The 10,440-nt window shown below is 47.3% G+C and overlaps 2 protein-coding genes across 3 annotated transcripts; one reads left to right on the forward strand and one right to left on the reverse strand.

Moving 5' to 3' along the window:
* The first annotated feature begins 610 nt into the window (after positions 1-610).
* Positions 611-4,445, forward strand: si:rp71-1g18.1 (uncharacterized protein LOC559922 homolog). 2 transcript variants are annotated; one of them, XM_052088775.1, is made up of 4 exons: positions 611-1,069; positions 1,311-1,399; positions 2,063-2,141; positions 2,552-4,445. In XM_052088775.1, the coding sequence occupies exons 1-4, from the start codon at positions 820-822 to the stop codon at positions 3,469-3,471; spliced, it is 1,338 nt and encodes a 445-aa protein (XP_051944735.1). In that variant the 5' UTR covers positions 611-819; the 3' UTR covers positions 3,472-4,445. The 2 variants fall into 2 exon arrangements, with proteins under 2 accessions (XP_051944735.1, XP_051944736.1); XM_052088776.1 differs by having other exon boundaries at positions 2,066-2,141.
* A 53-nt stretch (positions 4,446-4,498) lies between these two features.
* tox4a (TOX high mobility group box family member 4 a) lies at positions 4,499-10,152 on the reverse strand. The gene is made up of 9 exons (XM_052088763.1): positions 9,358-10,152; positions 9,208-9,273; positions 8,510-8,809; positions 7,822-8,067; positions 7,158-7,469; positions 6,738-6,818; positions 5,911-6,660; positions 5,534-5,676; positions 4,499-5,425 (listed from the first exon to the last, which is right to left on the reverse strand). The coding sequence occupies exons 1-9, from the start codon at positions 9,460-9,462 to the stop codon at positions 5,368-5,370; spliced, it is 2,061 nt and encodes a 686-aa protein (XP_051944723.1). The 5' UTR covers positions 9,463-10,152; the 3' UTR covers positions 4,499-5,367.
* Between the last annotated feature and the right edge of the window lie 288 nt (positions 10,153-10,440).

A 10,440-nucleotide genomic window follows, 5' to 3' on the forward strand; every position in this document is an offset into this window, starting at 1 on the left:
CCCACCGAAAACATGAATGTGATTCTAGAATCCAGTGTGACAACTTCCGTGCAAGAAAATTCTAAGATTTTACTCTGTTGAATCAATTGATATCTCTACGTCATTTCCTGTGGTAAATTGCGTCCCACCCCCTTTGATTCGCGTTCACCTTGATGCACATGCGCGTGCTGCGGTTACTAGTGATGGGATTTTCGGCTCTTTTCGGTGATCCGGTTCATTTGGATCGGTGTGAAAAGAGCCGACTCTTCTTGGCCCCCAAACGGCTCTTTTAACTTTAGCGTTTCTTTTAAATATTTATGACAAATTTAGCATAAATTTTGATAAATGACTCGGTGAACAATATTGCACCCTACCGACTGAAAATAGCAACAATTATCAAGCAAAGAAATGTTTTTAGATGTACTGTACATGATTTGATGAGTTAAAAAAAAAACTTAACAAATATGGGCAAAATGTACATTGTGGCTAACTGTCTTCTGGCAGCTGAGCCACTGCCAAACCTCGCTTTAGACACGTGAAAACGAGAGAGCGAGAGAGAGAGAGAGAGAGGGGGAGAGAACGAGAGCGAGAGAGAGACACAGGGAGAGAGAGAGAGAGAGAATGAAAATGACAGAGCTGGCTCTCTCGAGGGAGGGTTCCGGCTCTCATCGTTCACGTCTAAGAGTCGGCTCTTTATACCGGCTCGTTCGCGACCGACACATCACTAGCGGTTACACTCGCTCCTGAAGCAAGCCATGTGATTGTTGATATTTTGATTTTCGCGAATAATTGTCGTTTTAACTTTCTTACGCAGACGTTGACGTGAAAACGCGGCTTAAAATGTCGATGGAAGCCGTAAACATCCACGCGCAAGTGGAGTCTGTGCTAGGTGCCCTCGTGAAAGTGGCCACGGCGGAGTTGACCAAACTGTTCGAGAACAGTTACAGAGCTTCGGCTGCTTCGGTGGAAGTGGGCCGCGCCGACGGCGGCAAGGGGAGCGAGTCCCCGGATAGTTTGTCGTCTGCAGAGAGAACGCGCAGCATCGGGGTGCAAGTGGACGACGACAGCAACTCTCCTCTCACGCTGGCGTGTATGTTGCTCACTGAAATGCGGCTCTAAGATTTTTAGTCGGCGGTTAGTTATTCTGCAGCCAGCGACACTTTTTGGGCCAATGTCGCCGTTCCGTGGCCCCATGGCGGCTAAAAACAGCCGTAGTTACTTGCATGCACCGTCGAAATGACTATTAATACGAATAGGTTTGTTTTTGTCTGCACTTAACGCAGAGCTACTCGTTAGAAAGGAATGTGACCCTGAATTGTTGCCTTTTGCAGATGGCGATTGTTGCCGAGAGTCCGGAAAGGAGCAGGAGGCGCAAGGTTGTCTCCACGTTCTTTTTGCTGGAGATATAGCACGAGTCAAGGTGAAGACATTGGGAGGGAAAGTTTTGAGCTGTTGTTAATGAACCCAACTCAGCTATATTTCTTTATTACTTTAAAACAACCGCTGCTGTATACAAATATATTTCCAACAATAAATTAAGAACGAAGACAGTATAAAGCACAAAAATATTAAAACTAAGAAAAAGTCTGAGTCATGCTGAGTCAAAAGCCAAATAATCCAAATGAGTTTTGAGACGAGTTTTAATTAAAGACGGGCAGCGAGGGGTCTTGCCGAACGTTCAGTGGGACGTCAGTCCAAAGAGAGGGACCAGCGACGGAAAAGGCTCGGTCCCCTCTTAGCCTCTGTTTAGTTCTTGGTATCTCTAAAGATGTTTGGTCCGCAGACCAGGTGGGATGCCAGAGTAGCAGTTATGTGCTCCCTCTTACAAGTAGCAGTCATAAGGCGAGCAGCAGCATTCTGGCCCAACTGGAGAAGCTTCATGGAGGATTGACTGACTCCAAAGTAAAGTGCATTACAGTAATCCAGCCGGGAAGTGACAAAGGCGTGAATTTCTGTTTCAAAGTGCTCATTAGAAAGGAAAGGCTTGAATTGAATGAAGATCTTGGCAACGTTTTTTTTTTTTTTTTAAACTTTGGACTGCTAACTATCAGTCGATCATTGTTTTGTTTTTCGTTTCGTGAAGCAGGCAGAACCTTTGAATGAGGCAGAGTTCAGCATCCTTGAAACAGACGGCGGGCCACAGACGGACGCTACTTTGGATGGTAAGTCCTCTGATTGTAATTTCCCCATTGCGGGACAAATAAAGGATATCTTAATCTTAAGTGGAGTACAAGTACACTCGTGTTAGAGGAATCTATGAGCAAAATTGTATCATGTTTAAAGTTTCATTTAAACTGGGCACATCTAAACGTTTGGGTGCGTATCCAGCACCCCCAAAGGCGCTGGCCGGAGGGCTGTTGAAGTCCGCAATTAGCACGTCAATGCAGGTGGGCGATGGCGGGGGAGAGGGCGAAACTCGGTCACAAAAGGGGAATGAATAATTCAGGAACAGCGGTTGAACAACACTTTTTTTTTTAACTTTGTCCGAGAAAATCTCTGACAGCTAGTTACCTTTTTGTATGTTTAGATGTGAAGTTGGTACGATCGAAACCATCCACTTTTGTTTCTGCAGCTCAAAGATGCGAGGCGAGGCGAAGCCCACCAGCTAAGAAGCAGCCTCCTGCGGCGCAACCCCACCCGAGCAATAAAGTCTCGTTTGCGTGTCCGCTAAGCCCGAAGCCCGAGTTTCCCGCGCCTCAGCCCGACAGCTCCGAGTCGCCCGTAAAGGCGGAGCCCCATCAAGCTCGCGCCAGCGCAGTCAATGGCACGGCTGACAGCCTGCGCCTCGGTGAAGTGGCCCTGACTCCGGTGCCAGTTGGCCTTTGGGAACATGTGCCCGCGCCAAAGGAGACCAAAAACCTCCTCCAGATGAAGCTGAAACTCGCCTCGCAGGATCGAAAGCTGAGGAGCGCGTGCGTGGTTCAACTCGTCAACGTGCTGTCCGCAGCGGAGTTGCGAGCCAAAATTCAGAAGAGCGGCGGCGGCGGCGGTAAAAAGAAGCGGCCCGTGCCGAAAGATTTGCGGCGCCATCAGGGCGCGCACACGGGCCGCCGCCTGTGCTGCTTCACGGCCTGCGAACAAGGCGTATGGCGACTGCAGAAAGCCGTCGGCCGCTCCCGCGACGGCCACGCCTGCGGCACCTGCGGCAAAACGTTCAAGCGGCGCAAGCACCTGCGGCGCCACCAGCGCTTCCACACGGGCGAAAAGCCTTACTCGTGCGCCAAGTGTTCCAAGACGTTTGCGCTCAGGAAGAGCCTCCGCCGCCACGAGAGATTCCACACGGGCGAGAGGCCGCACAAATGCACGCACTGCGACAAAAGCTTCCGCCTGCGAGTCAATCTGAAAACGCACCTGAGATTTCACACCGGGGAGAAGCCGTACCAATGCGGCCAGTGCGGAAAGATGTTCCGGATCCTGGGGAATCTGGACAGACACAAACTCAACCCGTGCGGATTCTTCGCGCCGTCATTCCGGACCATCGCCGGCTTGTAGCCGAGACTCGCGCGCGACGCCTTTCGCACCGCGCTTTGCCCGAATGTCACTCGAGGCTAAGTCATGTTTGTTTTTTATAAATTTCAAGGGAAAGTTGTCACCTTTGAAATCATAATCCTGCATATTCCTGACGTCGATAAGGAAGAGCGACGCTCCAAGACTGCGATGTGACGTTGAACGCAGCGGCGTTTCCTCTCCGACGTGACAATTTTACAGAAGTGTGTGTGAAAAGGGCTTTTCAAGAACGAGAGTAACGTTCGCTACCTCAAACCCAGTGAAGGTTCCATGAAAATGCTGCAGGGTTTTCTTTTGGATGTTTTTTTTTTTTTTTTTTTCAGAAAAAACACTAATGTTCTCTTCTTTTTTATTGAGCTTGTACTACTGTTTAGTTCTACGACTGGCTAAAGTTCTCTCAGGTTCTACAACCGGTACAAGGAGATGACGAGGTTGTGGATGACGTGTCCAACGTTTCGGCTGATTCCGAATTTGCATTTACGGGTAAGGAGAACAAATGCGGACCTTTTGACTTGACGGCTTGTTACTGACCAAACTAATTGATCTTTGTATTGATCCATAAGAAACACTGTAGTGAACAATTGTGGTGTTGTTGCAGTCCGAGAGATGATGCAGTGACAATCACGAGAAACATTTTTGGATTTTCCTCTTTTGCAGCCCTTGGACTAGGGGATGTGTTCTTTGCGGTATCCGATTTATTTTTTTTAAATGTTTTTGTAGTTTAAAGGCCCCTAATTTTTAACTCTGTCTTAACACGTTAAAGCCTGTCTTTGTGATACTTGAAATGCTATTCGTTTTACTTTTTGTTTCAGTTACATCACGATTACAGAATGAACTAATTGTCTGTCCATACTGAAGAGTTTAGCGTTAAGGAACTACTGACTTTGTATTTTTATATTTCATATCTTCTGGAATCAGTATGGAAGTGGCAGAAGACTTGAGATTATTTTATTTTTTTTAATCCGTTGTTTCCGTCCGTGCAGGTGCACCCATAATTATACGCCAACAAGGATGAGTTCAAGATTCTTTATTTTCATGTTTCCTGTACATTTGACTACATGGACCTGTAAAAGCAGCATGAATAGAACACGTCTGCTTTCACAGCTCCTCTTTCCACTTTGAGCCATTTTCGAACATCCTGCTCTTATGTGGCTATACGAAGTCCAAACTACGGCACGACAGCCGGTACTTGTCACATTTATCAAACTTTGAAGCAAACGTCCTTGTTCAAAACATGGTTTCCATTTGTATTTATATTGTGGCAGCTTCTTGATTGTAAAAAATGTACGGCTGGCAATAATTGGCACCGAATGTCGGACTGTAGTAAGAGCACAGCGAAACTTCCTTATTCAGGGGGAGGCATTTCCAGCTAAACAACTACACCATCTGTTGCCTTACGGACAGAACAGACCTAAAAAAAAAAAGACCGAGGGGTAATTTCTTCAATAAACTCCATCTTCGATACTGCTTCCAGCCTATCGCGGCTGACTTCAGGCAAGAGGAGGACAACGCCCTGTGAATGACCGCCAGTCAATCAATCGCAGGGCACGGACACAAACTGCCAACCGTTCACATTGTCAGTAAGCGGGCAACCAAATGACACTGCCGAGTAAAACACGAGTAACTTTCATCACCTTCTGATAGCAAAATGTTTTCGCATCTTGGGAGCGAGACTTTACAATTGCTTTTCAAGACATTATTAAAGTAACACAAAAACTTCTACTGAACAACATTGGATGCTTCCAAGAAATCCCGGTGCCTGACTATAGGCCGTATTCCTATTTACGAGTATAAAGACCGAAAAAAAAAATGCCAGGCTTTAACAGTAACAATGTTCGAGTCGCAGTACAACAATAGTTGATCATCTTGCAGGGCTGCCATTTATTTCACCGTTCCCATGGTCTGGTTTCTGATGGAGCACCATGCTTTGAAAATATCACTGGACAAAAGAGAAAAAAATAGTATTTTTTAGTGTCGTATGCATTATATGCTCGCAACAACAGCGCACCCGTTTTGTGGCTATTGTGTGGGTGAATCGCAAACTCACCTGCAGTGAGAGGCCACGCACTCATTACTGCAATATTCTTTGTCCCAATCCTCGCTCTCTACTGCTGGGTTTGTGCAGCCGGACCTCACGCACACACACGGCACAGCCGAACCCTCGCATGGCTCGCTCACCTCCATCTCATCCTGAAATATGGGATGGCAAAGCATTACCCTGGGGATGCAGAGCCAACAATTGCGCCTATCACCGCGATAACTGACGCGCAACAGGTTGGCGGTACCACGGCTAAGGGTGACTTTTCGGGATAAACCGAAAATGCGCTACACTTTAAAAGGTGAGCCCATTTTGATCTTGTCTATACTTGGTCTCCAGACGTTGCAATTAACAAACATCTCAATCGAGGCAAAAGGAAGACGCACCTCTTCTGAAGGCAGCACCTCCGAGACGACCTCGTCGTCATGCTGGCCAGCCGACCCGGCAGAATTCACCACCTGCACTCCTGCCGCAAGCGCGGATGCCGAAACCGTCGGCGCCGCCGCAGCCGCGGTGGAGATGATAATGGGCTGCGCGTCTTTTCTCTGCAAAGAGGCGGGAACTATTTTGATCTGAAGCGGCGGCGGCGGGGCGGCCGTGATGGTCACGGGGAGTCCCGTGGCGCTTCCTCCCTCCCGAGGCTTGGCCTGGAGTAAGCGCGGCGGCGCCGGCGCCATTTGTTGGAGTGGCGGCGGTGGGGGCGCGTTCTGCATCTGCTGCAGGGGTGGCGGCTGGCGAGGGGAGCTGGACACCACGAAGGTGGGCTGCAAGGTGTGGAGGCCACCGGGCAGCAGGGTGACAATCCGCCCCCCAGTCTGAAGCATGTGTTTGGGGATTAGGATCTTGGTGATGGTCTGGGGAGGTGGGACTGCAGCGGCGGGGGCTGCTGCTGCTGGGGCGGCTACAGGGGCTGCTGCTGGGGCCGCCGCTGTTTTAGTTGCACCCGTGCGGGAACGAGTTGCCCTCTCTGGGATATCCAGAATGATGTTGGAGGCACAGATGTTGGTGATGGTGTTTTCTTCGACATTAATTGCCGGACGGACAACCTGGTGACTAACAGGCGGGGCAGCTGCAGGAGCTTGGCTGACATCAGGCGGAGGTGGCGAAGGTGCGGCCGCAACCACCTCGCAGGCGGACTGAGGCGTGAGAGGAGACGGAAAAATGAGCTAAAAAAAAAAATCTGGGAATTCTCCGACTGCTGAATCAATCTTACCTGTGAGAGTTGACTGGCTCGATAAGCTGCCAGAGCTTTTAAATACTCCTTTTTGGCAGCATCAGTCTTTTTCTTGTACACCTAAAAGAAACGTAGCGAGTGAGTTAGGTCCATCCATACAATTGGCCTTCATTAGTACAATTCGTTTTTGTGTTCTTTTGTTATATCGTCACAGAATAGTCGACCTCATTCAGACAACTGATAAGAATGTGAAAATGTTACTTGAAATTTGGCTGCGCAGTTAAAGGAGTTAAAGGGAAACTTGGATTTTTTCCCCCCACTAAAACGTTGTTTGTTATGTTTGCTAAAAGACTCATGATGACTTAACAGATTGAAATCATAAATGTGATCTGTGGGGGGTGGAGGCAGTTCCGCCTTCTCCACCCCCCCCGCCCCCATCTCATGCAAGCATGCGCGCACCTGTTTCTGCTCCTCGGCCAGGCTGTCCCACATGGAAGCCACAATTTTGGACACCTCTCCAAAAGAAGCATTTGGATTCTGGCCCTTGATGGCTGCCTGGGTGTCTCGGAAAAAAAGAGCATACGCAGAAACTGGCTTTTGCGGCTCGTTGGGATCTTTCTTCGGCCGGCCTGTTTTGGTGGCCGTCGCTGATGGGGGTGGTGTCCCCGAGGCCCTTTTGGAAGTTGTGAGGGAGACAGAAGACTGGACAGCTGGATGGGAGAGGACCGAGGGTGAGGGCAGAGACATGGGGGAGTCGACCAGCACACTCCGCTGTGACAAAGACACATTAGAGAGCGTCATTTAGTTGCAGGGCAGGTGAGACAGAGCATGGAACATCAAGGTGATATTGAAAGAGTCACAGAATACAAATATGCGGGTCGCCTGTCAACATACAGTTAAAACTCAGACACGTAAGCAACGTTTTCTTTTTTTTTTTTAAAGGAAAGTGATGCAATTCGTTTCAATGGGGAAATATGATTTGGGCCATGAAATAAATTAAACTCGTATCGCAAGGTACCCCTTGAATTCTTGAAAAGACTCAAATGAGGGCTTTCCTCAATGTTCAGCGAAAACGTAAAAGGTGTGAATTGGCGGCAATGTCTGCGTGTAAAACACCTTTCACCTTAAAGTCATCCATGTCCTCATCTTGTAAGGAGCCACCCGGGGAAGGTGTCGCCGACAGCGACAGTTCCGAGGTCGCAGCGGGAGGTCCCATGCAATCTCCTCCGAGACCCAGTGCCAACTCCGTCTGGTTAATGGTAGACAGCTGACCGCTTCCTAATAGCCCATGAGCAATATCGGCGAGTTGAACATCGATAGTCATTGGGGATGAGCTGCCAAAATGGGAGCCGCCGCTGTTACCCAGCTCCTGAGGATTGATTATATGAAAACAAAGTAGAAAAGCGCAGAGTTAGACAAAGCAATACTCACTCAAAAAACCCAGGGGCCATACTTCACATTTATGTGAGCAAAACACATCTGTAGTGATCCGCATTTTTGGTGTGTCTCATGTGTTTTATTTAGATTCTTGCCATGTTTTTTATTAGAGAAATGTTAGTTCCAAACTGCCGCAGACAATATTCGTGGGACAGATACGCATCTGAAATATTGCATTTAGTATTGATGGTGTCTATAACCGTGACGTGACAGTAGGCGGTATTAAGAGTCAAAGTCAGTTGGTTAACGTCCCATTAAAAGGCCAGGTACCATAACACATAGTCCACCGCCGCCCAATAGACAACGGGTACAATCCGCACCTCAAGTAAATAGCCATGTGAGGAAATAGCATTTTTAGGAAGTGTAGTACATACCAATGATGAGGAACTGAGAAGGGCTCCTCCATTTGCCTGAGCCATGGCCCCCATGTTCAGATGCTCCAGGCCTTGGGAGCCGTTATTCACAAAAGCGGATGCAAAAGACGGATCATTAGCTTGCACCACCAAGTTGTTAACCAGGTTACGAGAACCCGAAGGTCCCACGGTGCCACCTGACCCATTTGACATCTCAAAGTGAGACACTGCTTCAGCAATACCTAGGGACGTATCTGGGTCGAGTGAGATAGGGGGAATCTCAAAAACCTCATCTCCGAGGCTGGGTGTGTGGAAAGTCTGCTGTTGGGTGGGAAGAAAACAGTTTTTTGGCGGTCAGAAATTGTGCCCATTTTGGAAAGCCGTTTGAGCTTTAGTTGTTGCCCTTAATATCAAGCTTTAGGTCCAGGCTTCACTCGTAACTAGTAGAATGACTGTGTCTCAATAGTAATGTCCACTGCGGCACTAGTAGCACTATTAGGCCCAACGAAATGACATTTCAGGCTCAAATAGAATTAAAACGCCCACTTGTAGTTTTGCCGATCGTCTATTTGTCCAGCTAGTGAGGCCAATGAGCAGACTAGGTCCATGGACCTTAATATGGTTATTAGGGGCATCGAATGCTGAAACGGCTTTCCATAGCGCTATATTATCTTGTATCATTCAAAGGCGGAATGAGTGAAATATTTGAATTCAGTTACCTCAGAGGACAAAAAGTGATGAGCGCCACCACCTATAGTTAGATAACTATCGCTGCCCTCTGAAAACTGAAACACATGGTTGGCATTAAATGACAAATTTCGTTTTCCCCCCTTACTTGTTTTAACAAAAAAAAAATGTGTTTGGGTTACCTTATTTCCTTCGGTGTATCCACCATATGTTTGGTTGCCCAAAAACTCAGAATCAACATTTTGAGCACAACCGTCGGGAAGTCCAGAATAAAAATTAAGGTCCATTTTGCAAAGGTACTTTAAATTTTTTGTCTAAAAATATTTGTATTTATTTAACCAATAGATCAAATTAAACCATGGATAACCAAACAATTACGAAAATGCTAGTAGCTATCTGGCTAGGTAGCTAGCTAACTAGCCGACTAACATAACCTTGTGCTATTATATTAACACCAGGAAACGTTTGTGGCGTTAGGCTGACATCATCCAGTCATAAATATCATTCGATGTTACCGCGATTTTGAGTTCACGTCAAAATAACGTCTCGTGAGCGGAAAAGCTTTGATCAAACTGAAAAGCCATTCATCAGGACAGTACGACGTTACAACAGAGAACGGACAGTTCAGGGACCATCGGAAAATAGAAAGCCCCTATGTCCTCATTAATCCAACATGGAACACGTGCGCCAGAAAGAATTGAACCGGCATAATAAAACGTAATTCGTTGAAAAAACAAAAGTATATTCCTGAATGTCACCCCGCACCCCACCAAGAGTCAAATACAACATAGCTATGTTTTAAGATGTCGTGCCCGTTTCGTTTCCTGAACGATCAACAGCACAAAAACCTAATTTATCTGACGTCAAAACAACGTCCTATTACGCGCTTTGGCCGGAGTAGGCGGTATTAAACCAATGGTGGGTCTTCGCTATATTCTGCGTCATCAAGGAAACTCCGCACTACAGCAGTATGACAAATAAGTACCCCCCCCATCCCCCCGATGTTTTTCCCTTTAAAAAATCAGTTTCCAGAAACAAAAGTAAAAACTAATTCAAATAGATAAACCAACTGTCTGATGTTGTCAAACATCGGTGATAGCTGAGGAGTTTTCAATAGAGAGAGAGAAAGAGAAGCGAATCTTCGCTGTTGAGGGGACAACCTTGACCTTGAACCCGCATCCGAGGTTGTGTCCAAATTCACAGGCTGCTTCCTCAGATTTTTTTCCACCTACGTGACGTCACCACTCGCGCAAAAATGTTCAATT

Source organism: Hippocampus zosterae, chromosome 15 (genome assembly GCF_025434085.1).
Source record: "Hippocampus zosterae strain Florida chromosome 15, ASM2543408v3, whole genome shotgun sequence".
NCBI classification, from domain to species: Eukaryota; Metazoa; Chordata; class Actinopteri; order Syngnathiformes; family Syngnathidae; genus Hippocampus; species Hippocampus zosterae.

Excerpts from the sequence above, each read along its gene's own strand:
- si:rp71-1g18.1 (XM_052088775.1), top strand. The coding sequence starts at position 820 with ATGTCGATGGAAGCCGTAAACATCCACGCGCAAGTGGAGTCTGTGCTA. Across the intron at positions 1,070-1,310 it reads CTCTCCTCTCACGCTGGCGT|ATGGCGATTGTTGCCGAGAG; the intron begins GTATGTTGCTCA and ends TGCCTTTTGCAG. Across the intron at positions 1,400-2,062 it reads GAGATATAGCACGAGTCAAG|CAGGCAGAACCTTTGAATGA; the intron begins GTGAAGACATTG and ends CGTTTCGTGAAG.
- tox4a (XM_052088763.1), bottom strand. The coding sequence starts at position 9,462 with ATGGACCTTAATTTTTATTCTGGACTTCCCGACGGTTGTGCTCAAAAT. Across the intron at positions 6,819-7,157 it reads TGGCCGAGGAGCAGAAACAG|GTGTACAAGAAAAAGACTGA; the intron begins GTGCGCGCATGC and ends CGTTTCTTTTAG. Across the intron at positions 5,677-5,910 it reads AGGTGCTGCCTTCAGAAGAG|GATGAGATGGAGGTGAGCGA; the intron begins GTGCGTCTTCCT and ends CCCATATTTCAG.